Here is a 23,597-nt window from a genome sequence, read left to right as displayed (position 1 = left end):
AGTATGTTATATGAACATTATTCCTTAGTTTCTGTGACATATTAGGATGATTTTGTGACTATTTGCTTTAGATTTCTTACATATAGCTCCTTTAAATGAAGACAGGGACAACAGGTGTTTGTGAGAGAAAATGTAAAAACTAATGGAATACAAATGAATACAGACAAGTAGAAGCAGACAAGCGTATTGGATGTTTACACACATAAAGAATCTGTATATTTTGGTGGGGATTTAATAATAATGCATTATTAATATTTTTATGTATCAGTTCCATGATAATGAAAGATGAGCAGCCTTAATGCTTCTCTCCTGTATCAGCAGGGCAGGGAAGCATCGAGGCTGGTTCTACGCAGGGGCAAGAGGGGGCAATGCCCCCTTAAACAAATGGCTTGCCCCCTCAAATGAAATCCGCCGAAAAAGGCACAAACCTGAGAAGTTTTCTCATCTGTCTCTACTCCACTCTGTGCTGTGTGCCAGCTGTGTGTGATCTAACGTTAAGTACAGCATCAAATCAAGCACTTAGAATTGCCTGAGAGAGAGTTCGAAGCCAATATGAACTGCTCTGAATAACAGCCCCAACTACCCTGCTTATATAAGTAGGTTGTTTTTGTGAAATGTGAGACAAAGATAAACAGACGACAGAGAGACACCCTAGTTGGACTTCACCAATCCTTGACCTGGGCCATACATACCTTCTTGACCCTGACCATATATACTTCTTGACCCCGGGCATCACAGTAGTGCTTTAGACACCACAGCTGTCTGCAGTCGGCAGAGACCCTCCCCTCAGTAAACACCCAATCACTATTTAGTATGCAAATGACCTCGTGTCGTGAGATACTTAATATATAGTTAACAACAAAGTGTAACAACTGCGTGTGCCAGACACCTACATAAACCCCACCCAGCCTCTAGTTCTGCACGCTGTTTTTTGATAATCACGGTGATTTTTACAAAGCTTTTATTAACTTTTTACTCCTGCAACTTTCAGCAGCTCAAAGGAGAGCGGCATGAAGAAAAATCTGTTAAATTGCTAACAAACAAAAAAACAAAAAACAACAAAAAATGACAAAAAAAATACAAAACAAAAAAATATAAAATGTTCTGCTCTAGCCTATATCTGTTGTGTTTGTTAGTTCTGTTAGTTTGAGAAGTTTTTTTTATAAGACTAGCTTTGGTAAATACTGGCTATAGTGAGGTTATTGTAATTATTAGGTTCAAATTTATTTCATATGTCTAGATGCCTAATGGCCATCCAATAAGATAAATGTTAAGATGTTGGTTGTGCCTGGATGAAGGATATTTTTATTTTATCTTTTCTTAATTTTTATTTTATTTTTTGTTTATTTTATTTTTCAGTTTTCCTCCCTGAGGGATTGCCACCTTATTGTGGTCAGGGGGTCTGCGTGCCTCAGTGACCCTAAGAGCTATACCAGCAGGAGCTTAGTCTTCAGGTGGGACACCCAAGTTAGACAGGTCTTAGGGTAGAGGCCTGACAAAGTGCAATCCATTTCTTTAGGTTGGGGGTTGGACACATAGCTAACAACAACCCAATTCCATGTAGAAAACACTGTTATCAACAACAGAACAAGCAGTGAGCACATTTGAGATCACGGTGCTTTGACACCCTCTATAGGGCACTCACACAGCATCCCCACATTCTGCGAGTGAGTGAGTGAGTGAGTGAGTGAGTGACCTTTATTTGTCAGCTCTACCTATGGCAAAAATGTGCTGGAGCATGATGCCCCCTTCACATTTATGACTGCCCCCTCATATGTGCCTGCCTAGAACCGGGCTTGGGGAGCATTATTGTCGAGTGTCCCTCTCACAGGTAGTATATAGATACCTTGTTGTTGTTAGTCTGAGAAGATAAAGCAAATTTCTTCTGCACCACAATGTGCTCTTTGTTTTTCTGAGACAAGGAAGGTACAAAAGTAACAACAAGATTAATTTTGGGTGCGTCAAATCTTCAACTGGGTCATTTACTTAGAATGTTGCAGGAAAGGCAACAGCCACCATCTGTGTTAACATTATTACATACATGACAGCAGAAGAGCATTGAACTTCAGAGTATTTTTTCATTCTTTTGTAATTTTGGGTGAACGGACCTTTTAATATGACTGAAGTATGTGGCTCACAGAGGATTAAGGGAGTACTGTGCAACTTTCCGTCGCATAATTCAAAAATCCATGTTACATGTTGTGTTGGGATTCACAGGACCACAGATGATTTTTCATTTGGTAAAATCATAACTGACAATTTAAAGGCTTTTCCTCTGCATGCTCTTTGTCTTCAAACAAAGAGGGCTATGCGACACCCATCTCCACAGGAGATCTCACCTCACACCTCAGTGAGACTCAAGTCCCAAAACTTGATTGGACAAGACCTTTTACAGTGACATGTGACTCTGTGATGTCACAGGCATCTGTACAAGATCTGCTCCCTTCCACAGAACTTTCTCTTCTTGCTCCAGCTGCTGAAGCAGCTGCACACCGCTCTCCGGCTGGGCTTGGAACAGCCCAGAGGCCCAAAGCCCTGCTCCAGAGGCCCAAACCACTAAAGAGAGGGCAACTGATCACAGACTCTGTTGCAAACACAAGGCCATTGCAACTAGCTTTCCAGCAACAAGGAACTAAGTGAGTTAGCACCCAGCGCCTAACTCTGCAAGGACCCTGAGCGACCAGCTTCCTCAGATCAGAACCTTCGGAACAAAGGACACAACAAAGACTGCAGCTGGAACCACACCTTCCCAGCCTTCTTCTGCCGGCTAACAAAAGCAGCACACCACCAAGTGACTCTTCCCCCCATCCATTCAAGGATCGGTAATGTAACAACTGGGCATAGCTTATCACAGCTTTACAGGCTAAGCAAGATTGTTTAACTTCTTGTATGTGATTTGATGCTGTTCATTGAGTTATTGTTGTGATTGTTGGCAGTTAGGTCATTGATTAGTTGGCTTCGCCAAAGCTAAGTGTTTAGTTTGCTAATACTGTTCACAAACAGATTCTTGCACACAACTAAACAATCTGTGCACTAATCCAGACCGTTTGCAACACACATCACATTGACATAGACTCATTAACAAACAGGCTTTCAACAGAGCTACACCCAAACAGGCATTTCAAAGCTCCCGCTTCTTTTCCTTTGTCTTTGTCCTGACCACACAGTCAGACAAACACCTCCCCTGAAAACTGAAGCAGCCTTGATTTGGCCATTTTGGTAGTTCTCTGTTGCCAGCCATTTTGTTTTGTAGGCCAAACGGCTCCTTGATCACCACACCCGCCTTTGCCTTTCTCTTCTTTCCCTCTCTCTCACACACACACACACACACACACACATACACACCAAGCTTGTATATAGTTAGTTAGAATTTGTGTGTTTTGGTTTGCTTTGCTAATTTGTGAATAAATCTAATTCTTTGGAATCATGCTTGCTGTCTGTTTAATGTTGCACAAGAGTGAATGAATAGTCAACCTCTGCTGCGTCAAGAACTCCAAAATCCTTCAGGCATTACTGTTAATTTTGGTTGTTGTCATTAATTTAATTATTAATCAAACTCCAAATTAATAGTTTAGCCTATTTTATGAGACTGATATCTGTAACTGGCTATCATTTTTCCCTTTACGGGAATGGTGCCCCACGAGGTGATTTAATGTTAATTAAGTCACATTATTTAACATAATTGTTAATTATTAATAATAATTATTAATTATTTCCGATAGCCAATTAAACCCCAACATAATTGTTGCCTCCGTGTGAAGCCTAATGTGTTGACCCCAACATATTTGGTGCCACCGAGTGAGGTAAATATATGTTGATTCCCAACAACAGTCTGAACAAAGACACATTTGCTTTACTCTTTTGTCTTTTTAGAGCAAGAATCAAAACAGTAAGAAAGCACAGGAAGCTTTACACACATTTCAGGAATATGAAATTGGGTTAGGTTGATTAGGTTCGCTTCGACTGGTTTCTAGCTAAGTAGATGTTCCAGTTGTGAAGAGTCCTGCCAAAATGTTGTCATAAACATATGGGCATTTATATTAACCAGATAACCAGCAGAAGACCACATGTCCATACCTGTGACAGTCCCAGAAAAGAAGCAAGGGGAAATGAAAATGGGAATGAATGTGGAGCTGGAAAGTAGTCCTGCTCTGACTGTAGCTGAATAAACTCAATTTGATCAAAAGACAGGTAGGAATCTCACCAAATCTCACCAAGGCCAGAATCAACCTTTTGTTAAACTATTTAATTGCTTGAATCAGTTTGACCGTGGCTTGTCGACAGATGTTTGTTTGTTAGCACATTATATCATACTTACAGGGAAAGAGAATATTTCCTTCACTGTTGTGTAACCTGTCTGATACGTCAGAAATAATTCTAATCTGTTTTTACTTGGAAGAGTAGTAGTGCAGCACAGTTAACCACAACAACAGTATTAATTTCCCCAGCACAGGACTTCAGTTTGATTGTGTTATTAAATCATCAAAACTGCCCAGTACTACTGTGTATCTGTGACACAGCTCACAAAGACAATCAGTGCTGGAGATGATGGAGTGGAACACTGATGTCCAGTCTTTATTTCCAGAGGTGTGTTTGTGTGTGTGGACAGCAACACTTCAGCACTAAGGAAAAAACAGCAGGGAATAACTGCCCGTACAAGGCTTAAAGTATTCCATCGCAGTACTCATTACTCATTGCTATGACTTTGTATTCTTAGAACTGTGACATCATTACATTAAAGATGATGCTGCATTATCTCTTACAGTTGCCATGAATACATTTCCATTAAACACAGCATGTGTTTATGTGTTTATATGACATGCTGGAGCACGGGGACGTTTCTAGGATTTGAGGACATGAGGACATTGGGGGCTTAGCCCAGACCTCTGTAGAGGGGTCTGGGAGGATCCTACCCATGAAATTATTTCTTCTGTCTACTTTTTTATGCAATCTGGCATCTTATTTACCCTTAACCCTTTAAAAAAACATCTCCAGCGGACAGGTGCAGGAGGTCGTAGCTTGTATGATCCTGTTTAGTTGATGATAGAAAAAGGGTCCCTTAAAAAAAAAAGTTTGGGAACCACTACTCTATATGATATTCACAGCATAACTATGATTCAGTGGTTGTTTGCACACAGCTCTCAACATGGAGCTGGTGGCTAGCAGCTAACAGTGCTAACAGCCTGAACAGTGCTAAAACTGCAAAAGTGCTGACAGAGCTAATGGTGTTAACCAGTAAGGGAGCTGGAGGGTGGGCGCTGTGCTTCTGCAATGACGCTGTCCCAATAGCAGCTGTAACCACCGTATGAGCACAGTGCAGAGAAGCAGTAAGGAGCTAGCCAATGGGATACACGCACAGGGATTCACATGCGCTAACATGCATCCGAACCGCCGACCACAACATCCCACACAGTGGCACAGTGCACGCTATTATGAGGGGCCCTATTGCGTTACAAGTTATGAAGCACACACACACACACACACATACACACACACAGTTTTAGGTGTATACATATATTTTAGCAACAGTGTGTCTTACTGCCACTTTTACGTTACATCCACTTGCAGATACTTGATATTGGACACATTAACATACATATTACACAGCAATCATTATTACATATCTGTATAAGACAAATCTACAAAAGAAAATAGGAAATTATTACTTTAACTTGATACTTTTTTAGACACTGTTTTACACAACCAGAAAACCATGATGGAGATGGGTTGCCTTATTTAGGGCATGTATGGAAAATAGCACCATTTTTGTTTAAATGTGAGTTCTTCTTTGAACACAGGCGTATTTCCAGGTGGCAGTCGTGCCCCTCCACCCCATGGTCCCCAGTGCAACCGCACTGTCTGCACTGTCTATATTTGCGCCCCTGAACCCAAAGAGAAGCGCAGATTACAACACACACAGAGGGAGCATGACTTCATTCTCTGCTCAGGACGCCATAACTACAGTATTTCTTGAAATAGGAATAGTTGTTTGCTACAATATTAATGTATTCTGAATATTGTATAGAGCTCCTTTAAGTCTGACAAATACCAAACTGCATATAATATTTACAATAAGTACGTCAAGCAAGTTTCTAGTCTCTGCAACTCGATTTTCATAACATACAAAAATCGCAGCTCCTAACTACGGTTTGTGCTCCTAAAGTAAGGTCACGTCCATTCTGAGTGAACTGCAAGTGAACTGTGAGTGAATCGTGGGTGTATGAGTCAACTTCATCAACTGTGAATGCATTCATGTATTTTTTTTTCTACTGAAAAGGCATGTAGGTCCGTGGACTATACTAATATAGAACTAAAACAAGTCTCATCTTAAAAACAACCTCTCTTGTTCCCTTTTAGCAAAGCAAATGTTATGTAACCATGTTCCTGCTATTTTAGTGCTATTAAAATTTAATATAGGAGAAAGAATATAGATAGGAAATAGAAAATAGGAATAAAGGATGAACAGGATAACATGTCCTTGCAATAGCCTGTGATTATTAATGGATGAACTTTTTTGGGACATACATGATGGCAAACAGAACATCAGCTGTTGTCATTAACATGTAGAAACCAGCTTTTCATAAGTAGTGTTATTTGCATTAGTTATGACTTGTACTATCTTGCTGTATTGGTTGTTTCATTTAAGTGTCACATATTTATACAAATGAGACATTAAATGAGACAGGACATTACAATAATTACAATGAAATAAAATTTAAAAAAAAACATTACAATAAAGGCTGACTTGAATGTTAATTTGCAGCAGCTTTTAATTTTGACATGACATGATACCAAGAACCCCAAACTTGCGTTTTTGATCAAAGATATCATAATATTTATAGTGGTCAGAAGTTTGATAAAACATGAGTTTTTTCACTCTAACATTAGGCCAGTGCTTTTTGTTTCACTGTCAATTTACTTTAAGAAAAATAGATGGACATAATTTGTTATCAGCTCCTGAAGGGACTTCAGAAACTGCACAGTTTGCAGGACATGTACTTCACATCAACAAGTCCTGCTTCATCAACATCAGTTGGGTCTTGCATCTACAAGGTAGAAAATTAATTTAAGTCATATTTTCTTTGCTAATATCTTGTTCATATTGCCAAGAATGTTTCATATCAAACTGATGCTCAATGGGCTGTCTAGCTAGTTTTAAAATGTCATCTATCAGTGAGATGGAGATTTGAATAGCTCAAACAGTGAGCTTATATTTTATGGGCATTTTTTTGTTGATTTATTTTGGTAACGTTAATATAATTGTCTTCATCTGAGGAACAACATCCTCAGTAATATATACTGATATATTGATAATGGAATGTTTTACTTCCTAATATTGACATTGGCCCAAAAATCAAGTATGGATGAGGCTCAAATCTCATTTGTTGTCAGGTTTGGTAAGGGCTGGGGGAAATCTCTGACAAGCCCAGTTCAACATTTTAGTTTACTGCCATAGTTCAAAGCAGACACTTGTAGGCTGTTTTTGTTTGGGCTAATTTCTCCTGGTCGTCCATCAGGACAGTAGCAGTATTCATGTTGACACTGCCCTTTTAAATAAATGTAGGCCTATTCAATTTTGATCTTGAGTTGTTTTTTTTATCTGAGTTTTTATTGCTTATCACGCATAATTTTCATAGACATGCATATTTTAAACAGCCACAGAATAATAAAGCTCTAAGGTTACTGAAAATCCAAATAATCACAGAAATATGCTGTGTTTAATTTTTACGGTAATAGACTGTGAAAACAATAAACAGTATGGATACTGTAAAATTACAGTATTTTACTATATATTGTTGAAATACAGAAATATACTATATTTCCGTTTTATAATAAACAATTGCAAGGTCATCTGTGCTGCCAGCTCTTTACCATTATTTTACAGCGAAATAATTTACAGTGTGCATATAGCGTATATATGCATTTAGATCGGGGCCTATTCATAAAATACCGGAGGCTATTCATATTCAATACTGGGGTCCAGTAGCATTATTAGATCTGGAATGCCCAGACCTAACAATGCTACTGAACACATGTTATGATTGTCAGGCCAATTAGAGTTGTGATACAAACATCACAACTAATCAGAGCAGTTTATACTGGCTGGATGAGAAAAACAGAATGAGGCATTTGAGCATTCCAGTGTTTTGCCTTCTGAAGCAGTTGATTTATTTTATTTTTTAAAAATTTATTGTTATTTTTATGACTGAAATCAGGACCATTCATGTCTCTGTATGATGAGTAAGAGAAAAAAAAGAAAGCAAAAGTGTATAACAACTGGAACAAAACAAACAGAATGTGTGAGCTGTAAGATAAGAGAAGATTATTTTAGAATTAGTGCAGAGCCACAGCTCAGCTGACATTTCCCTGCAGAGTCTGTGTTGCTTTCATCTTTCCATGCAACGTTTCATCCATTTGTCGTTTTTTCCCTCTCTATCTTCTTTGTGAAGTGCAGCATAAATGAGTAAATGATTCTTTTTTGATGGGCGTGGATGTTGGTACACACACGAGAATTCAGATTTCGGAAGTGGCAGCAATTTTATTGTTATTTGACAAAGACAGAATTTTGTTGTAGCGCCACAAAAACAAGATGGCAGCTTTCTGTAGGATATAATACAAACACATTAATGAATTTTGAGGAGTATGTATAAAACATGATAAATGGATGGTAGACAAGCCATAGCTATGTTGTGTAATAGACAGCTCTAAGGTGGAGTTTTATATTAAAGAAATATTGGAGTGCAGCTGTGAAATGTGACATTATCTTCCACCGTTATGAGTGTGTGCATGTGTAACTGTGTGAGCATGAGGATAGGATAAAGGACTTGGGACTCACCCTGAGCTCCTTGAAGAAGATACAGCTCCGAGCCCACTCAACTATGGAGAAGAGAGTCTGGTCTGCCATGCGACACATGAGGCTGAAGGTGCTGGGCTTGTCCAGCCGCCCGCGCCCACCCTGCTCCTGCTGCAGATGAGCAACAATCTTATTCTGCACCACCACCTCATCTGGATCGCAGCGCAGCAGCTCCAACACCAGCGGCGGCAGGCTAGGCGGCTGTGGCGAGGCTGAGGGGTACATGTCTGGGTATGGGTATCCTGTCAGTGACTCAGGGGAGCTGGTGTAGTCGGGACATTCAGCTTTGATTGCCCTGCTTGGGAAGGCTGTGTACTGGTACTGAGTGGTAAGGGGCATGTGGGACTGCATGGATATGCCCAGAGATGGGGGTCCGTAGAGGTTGGCCTCGTAGTCTGTAGGGGTGATGGAGCTCGGGGTGGAGGGAAGCAGACTTTTGGAGATGGTGGGCAGACTGTGCACGGTACCGGTGAAGCCGTAGTCAGTCTGCAGAGGAGAGGCTGGCGGAGGAGCTGCACTTTCCAGCTTGAACCCGTTGGATCGTATCAAAGCCTTCTTCTGCTGCTTCAAGGCCCTGTCTCTCTTATACATGGGGCCAAATTTATTCCTCCCCCCACGCATGCGGTCTGCACGCACCGCTGTCACACAAGACACAAGAGGTGAAAAACAGATTTACACATGGAACACAGACTCTATTGAATTCTCCACTGCCAACATCCACTTTGAAAAACTCCTTAATGAAGACTGATCTGCACTGTAAAATATTCCATTGTACATTTACAGCAAATTACTGGCTACTAGTTGCATTACTTTCACAGTAAATTACTGTATAATTTTTACAGTAAATTGTTGTGAAATGACAGCTGTATACTGTGATCTCACAGTAGTTGTGCCTGCATATTATTGTGATTTAGCGTGCTCCTGCAATATGACTATTTTTAACTGTAACCTCACAGTTAAAGACCATTACTTTACTGTGATATAACAGTATGTACCTGTAAATTACTGAATTCAACTATGTACATTTTGATTGATTAAAATTGATTGGTTTAATTACTGTGATTTAGCAATATCTATATCTATATCTATATCTAATATCTTGTATAATTACTGTATTTTACTGAAATTGCACAGATAAACTCCTTATATTACTGTGATTTAGCAGTGTGCTTCTGTAAATTATTATATTTGCCTGCATAAAGTTCTCAATACAATTCTAAATTTGGTTAAATATCAAAGTAAAAGCCTCTGATGTAATAATATTGCAACTTATTGTGAAATATTACCGTTACATATTGTAACTTCGTGAAAATAATTTGCAGTGCGTAACAGCAGAGAGAAAAGTCACAACTTGCATTTCACCAATATCTCTAACTATCCCTATACAGAGTAAATAACAGGCATGTTGGTCATTTCTACTTCCCTTTTTAGGGCTGAGAAGAATCCCCAGAGCCTGTGAAGCTCCACTCCTTCTTGTAGTCTAAATAGAGCTTTTGATTTAAAACAGGGGAGTCTCTGGAGTTTTATCAGTAAGTCAAGAATGTGTCCTTTTTTCTGCTGCGGAAGCAGGTGCTTTCTTGCATTGCTGTCTGGGAATTAACCCCATCCCATGTGTATAGGAAACAACATCAGAGCCACCAGCCTACAAATCAAGAAATATTTCAGGGGTTTTTACTGCAGTAATATATGATAACAATATGTGCCTACAGTTGCATTATTGGAATTACTGTTGGAATTAAAGTACCATGAAATACATAATGAGATTATATTTTCCCCCAATAATAGCATAAATAGGCTATTATCATTATTATTATTATTATTATTATTATTATTATTATTATTATTATTATTATTATTATTATTATTGTTGTAATAAAAAGACGGACTAATTGTATGCAGTTGTAAAGTGTACCTTCGAGCCGCATTCCGACGTTGAGGCACTTCTGGAAGCGACAGAAAGGACATCTCTTCCTCTGGGTTTTGTCTATTTTACACTCCTGGTTTTCCGCACATGTGTACCTCTTGTTGTTCTGCACTGTCCTCTTGAAGAAGCCCTGAAAAACAGAGACGCGTTGGAAACAGCGGTGGAGACAGCGAGTTGATGATATTCAACATTTTTAAGGAAATAAAACGAAATAAAACGTCGCGGCAGAACAATGGCTGCTTTCCAGTATTTCTTTTGCAAAGGTCGAATTAATACTCCATAATATTGTGTCTTATTAATTTTACATTAAAATTATGAGTAGGCCTAATGGAGAAAAATACATTTAAAAATGTCGACAATAGCCTACCGTTTAAACGCCAGTTTTTTTTTAATCAAGAGTAAAAAGTCGCGTTGAACAGGTGTGATAGGCCTACTTTATTATATCGACCATACTGACAACATCCGTAACAGGTTTTGGTGTTGAAGGTTTTCTTTCAGTTAAAGGTTGAGTGTGTTGTTACCTTGCAGCTCTCGCAAGTGAGCAGACCGTAGTGATATCCGGATACTTTGTCTCCACACACAGGACACAGCTCTTCCAGGTCATCATCATACGTGTATTCCATAACCTTCAAAGTGACACCTGGTACAGACACACGTGCACACACACACACACACACACACACACACACACATTTATATATTCATATTTTCTACAAAGAAAAACTGCACGAGACCAACAGTAAGGACGCCATTTAATCTGATCGTGTTTCAAATGTCTGACATCAAAAATCTTATTTATTTAACCAGGTAAAGGTCACATTGAGATGTAATATCCCCTTTTCACAAGCAACCTGGCCAAGTGAGAAGCGCATTGTTACAGCTATAAACACAAGTTCCAACTGTTACACACCACAAAGAGCAGCTACAACATCCGTTTAAAATACAATACAAAAAGTTACATACATAAATGTACAATTTACTAAAAAAATTTCAGATAATTTCAGTAACAAATTAATAACCACAGCAAATAGGCCAATGTCCTTTCTCCTTTTCTATTTCTATGATAGCCTACAAACTTGGGGAGGTAAGTCGACAACAACCCTGAAGAAATTTTTAAACAACAGGTTGGGAATATGCCGTGTGAGGGTTCAAGGACAGAGGGATGTGGTATATGCTGTAAAGCCCTCTGAGGCAAATTCTGATTTGTGATATTGGGCTTTATAAATGAAACTGTATTGAGTAGAAATCACATTGTGCTATTTTCTCGATCCTTTAAAATCGACCTAAATTCCCCCAAAGTAATCAGCTCAGACTATTTCAGGTCCTCAGTTTCAGTCTGAAGGAACTGGGGTGCCTGAATGTTCTTCAGTTACGCAAACACAATAATGTTCCGCCCGTTTTTCTTCATCTTTAAACTATGATGACATTTATTCTTCTTTCTGAATGCAGCAACTTCAGTGTTACCAGTTGTTCTTCAGATTTAATGCAATTCACTCTGACATAAAAAAGAATAAAGGCAAAAGTAAAGTAAAAAAGTAAGTAAAAAATAAGAAAATGTTTTATAAATTAGCTGATATTTATTTAAAAATGCCCTAAACCTTTTTAGGCAAAGGCGATTTATTTATCTGTATATTTATTTAGTCGAACATAATTATTATAATAATTATATTATAAGCCTACATACGCATAAATAATCTAAATAAATGTAACAGTTATAATGTGCATTATTTGTGTTGATGTGGGATAGTTTCTGTGTAGGCCTACAATATGAAGGTGGTCCTTTTTTAATTCCCTCACTTGTACAACTTACATTAGCAATATTTGCGCATTCATCGTCAAAACGATGCTGTATAATGTAGGTCTACTGTAGCCTATGTTCTCCACTCGTTTATTCAACTAATAACCAATAATATATCACTAATAATAGTAGCCTAGTGATTTTTATGACCCTTTTTTTAAATTCTATCAGTCTGACACCGCTTCAAATACGCACTTCTGACTGGTTTTATATTATGGTGGAAAAACTGTTTTCCACAGTAAAATACGGCTAAAGTGACTCTATGGTTTTAGCCTTATCTGGATCTTCTGCATTAGCACGTGCATGTAACTTGTTCAGAGATTTTATTTGTAGACTCTCAGCGACCGGCCCACACTGTGAGGAAGAGTGGATGTTGCCTATTAGACCCCGTAGCTACGGACACCCACCTGCAGGTGATGAAGCCTTTTTCTGTAAGTCTTTTCAGTAAGTCTATAAAGTTGAATTCATCACTCACTCATCCTATACAGCCCTACAATATGGTGACAAGAAAAAGCATCAGCAAACCCTTCCTCATCTCGTTTGGTTCGGTGTCCCGTTGACGGAGCGGTCAAATAGCCTCCGTCGAGTGAAATATACCCTAATATTAAACTGCTGCCGAACAACGCGCCATGATTAAAAAAAAAATTGAGTTGATTCAAAGTCATTAACGAACAGGGACGACGTGAACAATCAGCGTCAGATGTATTGGCCGCGAAATAGAAGCGTCATGAGTCCAGTGAAACGGCCCGGGGGGCACGCACACTATACAAGGGGTCTCGTGTGGTGCCCCGCGCCATCAGCACCACAGGCATCACAAGACAGACACCAAGTATTAAACGATTATTATTATTATCATTATTATTATTACATATTAACACTGAGTCATTCTTAATAGTATTATTACTATTATTATCATTATTAATATTATTATAATTAGCTATTATTATTATTAGCCTATTGTAGTAGAAGTAGTAGTATTTATACGCGTTTTTTACATTTTTAAACGACGAACCTTTTATTTCTTTTATTTTGCTGGTACTTAACTACATCATTAGGATTTCAAGAGATTGTGTAGTATGCAAAGTCGTAGCATTTTCAGTTGTCACCAGGGTGCTAATTATTATGTAGGCTATATTTTATTGGATTATTTTCTATTTCATTTTTTGTAAATTGTTATCTATGGAATATTTTACTTTTTATTTTATTTATTTATTTATTTTTTCAGGTACCTCAAAAAGTGCCACTCTGCTTTGGTTGGGCTGTAGCTTCAGTTAATTGCAATTTTATAATTGGGCTTAAACGGTGTTTGGATATAAAACATGTTATGATGTCTGTTTCAGACTATTATTAACCTAAAAAATTAAACAGCAGGTTAGGGATGGATGCCCTGGAGTTATATATACTTATATGTTATATGCGGGTTCAGGCCACTGGGCCGTTGTTTCAACATTTACCTGACTTTGTTGGGTTTAAATTGCTTTAAGTCATAAGCTTATCTATCAGATAGAAGCAGCGAGTGCAGAGCACAGTTTGTAAAATAGTAGACAGACTTACCGTGAGCCTTGTCTCCCAACATTTGAACAGCAGACAGCAGCCAGTCAGTGATGATTGTCTGATAATTGAAACCTTGGTTTAGGTGTTGCTGCAGCCTTGCTTGGGCTGCTGAGGAGAACAAAATGAAGAAAGACCAATACAATCCTGATGGTCACTGTTTGTGATAGTGCTGCTTTGAGAGCCAGTAGGGCCAGTGTGTGATGCAGACCATTGAAGATCTCAGAGTGAAACTCCTTCAGTCCGCTTGCTCCTTACTGCGTTTTCCTTATCACAAAAGTTAGACTGCCGCGATGCCATTGGTGGACTCCGAGTCACATGATCGCTGCCTCCTCCGTGAAAATGCCTGGACTGGAGAGCAGAGCGGTGCTGATGGAGGAGTCACACTTATGCAGACACAGAAGGAGGGTTAAAAGATTCAAAAGGTCTTGAAGAATATTACATTTTCAAAAAATCCCGTTCAAATGACTTCTTATATTTCGCGATGACTGTAAGCTGACAGAACACAGATAGTTCATAAACGGTAATAAGTTCTACAGTGTATAGGCTACCAGAAAATGCGGTTGTATTAAAATATTGTAAATCATTATAATTATAATTATTACTGTTGGTATCATTCTTACTAATAGCACTGATAGAAATATATTCGGTATAGTATGCTAATTAGGCCTCTGACATTTTGTTTGTTTGGTAAAAAACTCAAAACACTAAAGATAAATTTTTTGCACAAAATCATATAGATATATTTACTGCTTGTCAGTTTATTTTTACACTGGCTGTTGGAACAATGTTCATTCTGCAGATTTCTATATTTATCCGCATTGGCTGACTGTACACATGCTGAGTAGTCCTAGCACATATGTTTCAGCAAAATGAAATACATTGGCATTAATATTAATTGACCCTGACACATTTTGCTTAGTAAGCGCTATGGAAAGTCAAACTATCTATTGTTAGCTGAGGCAGGAAGTAGTGGGTGGCTGCTGAGGGTCACTGTGTGGAAACACGGACAAAGCTGAGCGTTCTCAGCTATTAGACCACTGTACAGGTTTAAAGACAGGAAACACATAGATGACTCAAGTCAACATTAAACATTCACATTCATTCACTGTCTTTGATTACTGTTGCTCTCTGGACTGTCAGCTGGGTTCAGTTTCTGCAGTAAAGTGAAGGTTTCTGTATCTGCATGCTCCTCTTCCTCTGGATCTTAGGATGATCACTCTTGATAACATTTTCCAGAGCCCTGACTGTCCTTGAGGAGGTTGAGTCCTATGTTCATTTGGCTTTCCTTCCAAGGCATGTCTCATGTGACACATGCCTTGTTAAAAACAGAAAAAGCAAAAAGACAATAAAATACAAAGCCGAAAAGATAAGATAAATTAAGATAAGATAAGATAAGATAAGATAAGATAAGATAAGATAAGATAAGATAAGATAAGATATAATGTATCCCAAGGGAAATTGCTGTGCAGCAGTTGTAGGAAAGAGTGCAAATATAAAATCTAAATGTACTATAAAAATAAGAGGCAAATCCAAAATCATGTGGCATTACCAGTAATCACAAGTGTTAGTTGAGTGCAGTCAGGTTACTCACTTAAAGTCGACACAGATGTCCCGGATTGTCAAAATAACATAAAAACTTTATGCTCACTTGACACAAAAACTTATCCCTTGTGAGCTTAACTTTTTTTAAGTTAGGCTATGTCAACAATTTTTGAGTTATTAGTTAATTTGACTAAATGTATACAGTCAATTCAGCCTAATTAGTTCAAGGCCAATTAACAACACTGTCATTGTGCACTTAACATATATTTTTTATAGCTCAATGAAATTAAAAAATGGTTGTAAAAATGTGTACTCAATGTTTTTATGTTCATGACATAGAATTAAATGCTCCAACAACAAAAGAAGTGATGCTAAACTGAAAGACAAGACAGACAAGGGTCAAGTGACACATTTTCTTTGAGTCTGGTGTACTTGAAACTTTTATGTTACTGTATTGTACTAAACCCAAATTTTTCAGTGCAAGCTGTTTCCAAACAAAATAAGATGAGTGAGCAAATTGAGGTTTACTGTGTATTTAATCCAATTCCATTGCTACTGATTTAATCTATTTAAATAAATGTACATTTAAATACAATAATGTCCTGCCAGTCACCAGTCATTGCTACACTTTCAACATTCAGAACTTTAATTATATGATTTGGTAGTAAATTATGGTATACAGCAACTTTATAACAATTTAATGCCAAGATTAGTAAGCTAAGTGAACCTATGCCCCTGTCAAAGTTGCCCCACCTCTGGAAAAACTTGCACAGCACATCTCTGCCATCAGACTGTTTGCTCAGCAGAAGGTGCATACCGGGTGACAGGTTCTAGCTATCAATCTGTTTAACCCCTGACCTGCCAGCGTCACTTCAAGGTTCTCAATTAGCCTATATCTGCTCATCCAACTATTAAGGAGCACAGGCCAGAAAACAAGCTGGGCTGACTGGAGCAAGAGGCCCCTGCTGAGCTGGGCCCTCTGTCACTGGGGCCAAGAAATATGGCCTATCTGCTGTTTGTCTCAGGCACGAATTTGTTTTGCAAGTGTGCTGTGGCTACAGATCAGTGGAGCCCCAGCATCAGACAAGCTCTGTCTCTGTCTCCCAGATATATTTGTAAAATAAATAAAGGGGAAGGGCTGAGGCCCGGCTTGTGTTTTGACTTCATCATTCATATTTGGTTCATTTTGTACCCCCACACGACAACCATTTTCTGCTGGAGTGGCAGGATCTTTGTGGACAAAAGAAGATAGTGCTGCAATCACTCTGAGTGAAAGCTACAGGAGAATGTATTTCTCTGCTGTGCAGAATTTGACCAGAATTTGTAGGATTTCAGATTCCGAGTGTATCGATCCCATGTTGATCAGCTTCCTTCTTCTCCTTTGTGAGAAATAATGCTACGGGAACTGGTTTACTGGTAAAAAACAAAAACAAAAAAAAAACAATAATCATCATCATAACTATTAAGTAACAGCCTATTGAATTACTCAGAACAGCTACCACAACAATGTGAAATAGGTAAATTAAGTTTAATTTAGAGGAAGAAGAAGAAGGAGAGGAAGAAGATTGAGAAAAAGAGTAAGAAGAGGAAGAAGAATCGCAGTTATTAATCCCCATGGGGAAATTCAATTTTTTTCCCTCTATTGGGGGAAAACAGAACGCAGCAAATGGAGAGATGTCAGAGCAAGGGGGCTGCCCATGGACAGGATCCCCGAGCAGTTGGTGGTTTGGTGCCATGCTCAAGGGCACCTCGGTAGTACAGAAGCTGGCACCCCTCCAGCAGCCAGTCCACACTCTATACTTGGTACGCACAGGGACTTGAACCAGCAATGGCGATCCTCCTGTTCCCAAGCCAAGTCCTTATGGACTGAGCTATTGCCACCCCCTTGATATGAACTGAGCTGCTCTGAAGGCAGGAATATTCTGATTGGCCATCATTACCAATCATCATGATCTGACCATCATTACATAACAGGTTTTAGTGCAACTTAAGGTGCTAAACATTACACTGTGAATAACCAAACAAAGCACTAAAACAAAGGGCTATGTCTAATGTGTAAAATGTTTCTTGAGTAGACATCATAGACTATTAAAGGTGCAGTCAGCAAGTATAACACAATAAACTTTTTTTTATCAAGATCAGGGAATACACCCTCACCTTTCGCTCGCTGTCTGTGTGTGCACTGAAAATATCTGGTGTTCATACACATCCCTGACTCTGTAACTGGATACAATTAAATACTACTCTCCCTCTTCCACGTCCCCACCCATGAGGAGCGGACCGATGCAATGATAGTAACGTAATGTAAATAACATGGCAGATGTTACTAGAGTTTCTGAAAGAGCACTGACGGGAGGGGTGTGTTTGTTTGGGTGCTGAGTTCAAATATCAACAATCTTTCTACATAATCGTAGAGTCCACCTTTAACACAGAACTGTGTTGCTCTATGGAGCTTTCAGTGTCTTTTAGATCATTGTTTTATTTTTGCTGCACTTTGTTTCACTGCTTTCATCAATTGCCACAGATTGTCCTGTCCACAAGCCAAAGAGTCTTTGAGTAAGGCACTGATCCCCAATGGGTGAGTGTGTAAATGGTAGAACGAAAGGTATATTGTAAAAATCCCCCCAGCCTCCGATGGGGGTGGTAGTGTGGTGTGGTAGTGTGGTGTGACTTCCTCAAGCTGGGGTCCTCTACCAGGGGCCTTGGAGTTTGAGGGCTTCTGTTACCACTGGCATCACTGCTGTCTTTACTTCCCACATCTTTTTTAGCTCCTCTTTCAGCCCTTGGTATTTTTCCAGCTTCTCCTGTTCCTTCTTCCTGATGTTGCTGTCCCTTGGGATTGCTACATCTATCACCACTGCAGTCTTCTGTTGTTTGTCGATCAACACTATGTCTGGTTGGTTAGCCATCACCAGTTTGTCAGTCTGGATCTGGAAGTCCCGCATGATCTTAGCTTGGTAATTCTCGATTCTTTCAGCTCATACTAAGTGCAGATGTTCTTGTACGCTATGCCAGCCACTTGGTTATGACATTCCATGTACGCTGTTCCTGTCTGCATCTTACACCCTGCTACTATGTGCTCAACTGTTTCAGGAGCATCTTTGCACAGCCTGCACTTGGGGTACTGTCTGATGTGGTAGACCCCTGCTTCTATTGATCTTGTACTAAATGCCTGCTCCTGTGCTGCCATGATTAGTACTTCTGTGCTGTCTTTCAGTCCAGCCTTTTACCGCCACTGGTGGGAATTCTTGATGTTGGCCACTTCTTCAATCTGGTACATGCCTGGGAAAGGCTTATCCTTCCAAGATGGTTCTTCCTCCTCTTTTAGGCCTATGCAGAACAGTAGCGAGGATAGTGCATCACCTCGGTATATGCAGCACTTGATGGCAACTTGTACACTCCAAAGCATTCCAGTATACATGTGTGTGGCACTGAGCTGTAGGCTTTCTTGTAGTCAATCCAGGCGGTGCACAGGTTGGTCTGCCTGGTCTAGCAGTGTTGTTACCGTGCCAGTGAGAGTACACTTTGGATGGTTCAGTGGAGAACATCCTATTTATTCTTCTGGCGTCTTCTTCACTTGTGTATCTCTTTAGGCGGGTGGCCAAGCTGTGAGATTTTGCTTGGCAGTCTCCAGTGCCTTAGGTATGGACAGTGCGTTGTACTTCCTAGGTATCCCTTTCTTCCTCACACCTTTCATGTCGCCTTGATCTTGGCCTCCTGCCTCCTTCCACATGGAGGGTAATGCTCTTTGTGGCTCATGGTCTTCATCTTGTAGTCAAGCATCTCTAGGATCAATGTTGCTGTTGTATATATCAGAGGAGCTGTCTCAGTTATGGTCTTAGTGGGGTACTGCATTCACATCATCTGGCAGACTTTCAGAGGGTACTTTGTCAAGGGTGCCGGGATTACATCTTATTCATTATTCTCAATGTCAGATCATTCACCCTTGCTGTAAGGGAATCTGTGTTGTAAGGGCTTGGGGCTTGGTACCCAATCTTTGAGTGTGGGGATGATAATGACTCCCCTACTTTGACCTGTCATACTGGCTTTTTGTTGTACCTCATCAACCTCTAGTTGTGATAGCAGTTGTGGTTGTTGCCCCCTGACGCGGACCTTGCCCTCACATTTTTGAAATCAACTCAAGGGGGACAGTCCTGGGTGAAAGTCCCTTTTTTTGTGAACTGATATCCTATGAATTTCCCCCCCCACGAATGACGTCACATCTTTAACATACAATTACATGATTAACTCTATGGGCCCGAACGGCGCATAGTGCGTCCAAATTCACACCTGTTCTTCTCTATAGTTTTTCTCCACGACCGCGTGTCATAGTGAGAAGCCACACATATCAGGTGAAACAGCGGAATTGTAGCTTTCCGACAAGACCAAGCACTTGCTGGTAGTCCAATGTTTTCACAGCGAAAAAAAAAAGATAAATTTACACAAAATTATGTATAACAGAGCTTTCATACAGCTCTGCACACACATTACTCTTGGATGGATTACTCGCGAATGCGGGCTCGCACAGAAATGCCACGCATATCACATGAAAGCGCAGGACTAGAGCTTTCCAGTGATACCACACATATCATTGTGCTGTCATCCCATCATGCCATTAAATCCAGATTAATTGTCTACAAAATAAAAACCTGACAAATTTCTTTACAACCCATTATACAGATCTTGTTATTAGTCACTTCATATAGTGAGGAATATCGTATCTTACCACGTCTTAGGCTTGCGTGTATTTCTCCCTGTCTATCCACATTTGTAGTCCGGCTTTCAAGATGCAAATATTTCCATATTGTCCAGTTGACACTCCATCAAACTTTGTATGACAAAACCAGCCACTTCATGTGTCCCCCCCCCCCCAATATACAGTACAGGCCAAAAGTTTGGACACACCTTCTCATTCAATGTGTTTTCTTTATTTTCATGACTATTTACATTGTAGATTCTCACTGAAGGCATCAAAACTATGAATGAACACATGTGGAGTTAGGTACTTAACAAAAAAAGGTGAAATAACTGAAAACATGTTTTATATTCTAGTTTCTTCAAAATAGCCACCCTTTGCTCTGATTACTGCTTTGCACACTCTTGGCATTCTCTCCATGAGCTTCAAGAGGTAGTCACCTGAAATGGTTTCCACTTCACAGGTGTGCCTTATCAGGGTTAATTAGTGGAATTTCTTGCTTTATCAATGGGGTTGGGACCATCAGTTGTGTTGTGCAGAAGTCAGGTTAATACACAGCCGACAGCCCTATTGGACAACTGTTAAAATTCATATTATGGCAAGAACCAATCAGCTAACTAAAGAAAAACGAGTGGCCATCATTACTTTAAGAAATGAAGGTCAGTCAGTCCGGAAAATTGCAAAAACTTTAAATGTGTCCCCAAGTGGAGTCGCAAAAACCATCAAGCGCTACAACGAAACTGGCACACATGAGGACCGACCCAGGAAAAGAAGACCAAGAGTCACCTCTGCTTCTGAGGATAAGTTCATCTGAGTCACCAGCCTCAGAAATCGCAAGTTAACAGATCAGAGACCAGATGAATGCCACACAGAGTTCTAGCAGCAGACCCATCTCTAGAACAACTGTTAAGAGGAGACTGCGCGAATCAGGCCTTCATGGTCAAATAGCTGCTAGGAAACCACTGCTAAGGAGAGGCAACAAGCAGAAGAGATTTGTTTGGGCCAAGAAACACAAGGAATGGACATTAGACCAGTGGAAATCTGTGCTTTGGTCTGATGAGTCCAAATTTGAGATCTTTGGTTCCAACCGCCGTGTCTTTGTGAGACGCAGAAAAGGTGAACTGATGGATTCCACATGCCTGGTTCCCACTGTGAAGCATGGAGGAGGAGGTGTGATGGTGTGGGGGTGTTTTGCTGGTGACACTGTTGGGGATTTATTCAAAATTGAAGGCACACTGAACCAGCATGGCTACCACAGCATCCTGCAGCGACATGCCATCCCATCCGGTTTGCGTTTAGTTGGACGATCATTTATTTTTCAACAGGACAATGACCCCAAACACACCTCCAGGCTGTGTAAGGGCTATTTGACCAAGAAGGGGAGTGATGGAGTGCTGCGGCAGATGACCTGGCCTCCACAGTCACCGGACCTGAACCCAATCCAGATGGTTTGGGGTGAGCTGGACCGCAGAGTGAAGGCAAAGGGGCCAACAAGTGCTAAACACCTCTGGGAACTCCTTCAAGACTGTTGGAAAACCATTTCAGGTGACTACCTCTTGAAGCTCATGGAGAGAATGCCAAGAGTGTGCAAAGCAGTAATCAGAGCAAAGGGTGGCTATTTTGAAGAAACTAGAATATAAAACATGTTTTCAGTTATTTCACCTTTTTTTGTTAAGTACATAACTCCACATGTGTTCATTCATAGTTTTGATGCCTTCAGTGAGAATCTACAATGTAAATAGTCATGAAAATAAAGAAAACGCATTGAATGAGAAGGTGTGTCCAAACTTTTGGCCTGTACTGTATAACTGAAACTGAAAAACAACAACAAACTGCAACCTACTGCAAACAAAGTGGCAAATATTATCTTGGAGGACATCATTGCACTTGGTTGACTATTTTTCTATTATATTAGATGTAAATAGTGCATGTGTCTTTCAGATAAAACACATTTTTGACTTGTGAATGAGTCAATGGAATTTCTTGCAATAATGAAAAAATACTGGCAATCATGTCCGCCTGGCACAAACCACATGTTTTGGACAACTGTGAAGTGACAGAATGTCCCAGTATCATGGTTCTTATACTGCCAGATTCCAAAGAGTCTCCCCTCTTAATATATGGCAGAATATGTCATTTTCCAACTTACTATGCTGAGATACATGTAAAAATGTAAGAATTTAGTAACATGGATTTGTTTTTTTCATTGATATAAAAATTAATATAAAATACAGGCACATAGAAGGACATGGAATGAAATCTGGTTAGCCCCAGATTGTCCTGAAAAAAACAAGATATAGCATGTGTATGTAGCCTTTAGAATGACTGTGATATGAGCTTAAAAGTAAAGGCCGTAAAAATACCCCAAAAACGCCTAGGGCCCATAGGGTTAACGTGAAGTTACTGTGGTTAGGTGTAGATAAGAAACATGGTGAGGAAGTACCTTAAAATGACTCAGAGTTTACACTGATCCAAACACGTGACTTCAGTGAAAAGTCTCCAGTAAAAGTTTGTTTTTTTATGACACGTCCACCACCCCAACCTGCCTCCTTACACGTGCTCATGACTGCTTCCTTGTTTATTGCCGTCAGTTCATTGGTCACATGATCACAGCCTTTCAAAATGTAGGGATAGGTACAAATTTGGGTGCACAACTTTTAGTTGGAAAACATGAAAAATTTTTGAGAACAGCCTGATCTAAGTGAATATTGGACTTTACATTCATTAAGTGACAAGTATGAAGCGTGGGAGTAGGCATAGAGAAGAAGAAAAAATATTGAGGTCTTGGCAAATTCATGCACACAAGATCGATTCGTGTTTATACAGAGAGCCGGCACAGCACACCCCACAGTCCCTCTGCCCCACTCTCTGCCACTAGGAGACCACTTTGCCAGGAGGAGAGCAGAAGGCAGCTCCACAGACTGCCAGTAAATGGCTACAGCAGCTAGAATTCAGCAATCCCCAACCCTAGTGCTAAGGGTCACAGGGGGCTGGTGACCAGTGGCAGCACTGGGGTCCACACCACCGACCTCTACATGTGCAGGTCGACTACCTTGCTGAACTGCTGCAGCTGGTACATGTGTGATGTGACACAGACAGCACTGTTGCTTGTCAGCCCCATCTTTCTACATTGAGTTTGTCCTTGAAAATGGCCAACAATGTTTTACAATCAAAGCCTTATGTTAATAAATGAAGGGATTCTGTCAGCAAAAAGGCAAGAGGGCTTTTA

At 39.9% G+C, this 23,597-nt stretch overlaps 1 protein-coding gene across 4 annotated transcripts in view; it reads right to left on the bottom strand.

The window, feature by feature from the left end:
* The window catches only part of LOC117251942 (nuclear receptor subfamily 5 group A member 2-like), a 53,116-nt gene extending 38,755 nt beyond the window's left edge, over positions 1-14,361 (bottom strand). For all 4 annotated transcript variants that reach the window (XM_078170984.1, XM_078170983.1, XM_033618520.2 and 1 more), the window contains exons 1-4: positions 14,131-14,361; positions 11,300-11,418; positions 10,767-10,908; positions 8,837-9,492 (exon numbers count right to left, since the gene is read on the bottom strand). In XM_078170984.1, the coding sequence (XP_078027110.1) occupies positions 8,837-9,492; positions 10,767-10,908; positions 11,300-11,418; positions 14,131-14,152 (939 nt within the window). In that variant the 5' untranslated portion in view covers positions 14,153-14,361. The remainder of the gene's footprint in view (positions 1-8,836; positions 9,493-10,766; positions 10,909-11,299; positions 11,419-14,130) is intronic.
* Between the last annotated feature and the right edge of the window lie 9,236 nt (positions 14,362-23,597).

Source organism: Epinephelus lanceolatus, chromosome 9 (assembly GCF_041903045.1).
Source record: "Epinephelus lanceolatus isolate andai-2023 chromosome 9, ASM4190304v1, whole genome shotgun sequence".
Taxonomy (NCBI): Eukaryota; Metazoa; Chordata; class Actinopteri; order Perciformes; family Serranidae; genus Epinephelus; species Epinephelus lanceolatus.
This window is presented reverse-complemented; position numbering and strand designations above follow the sequence as displayed.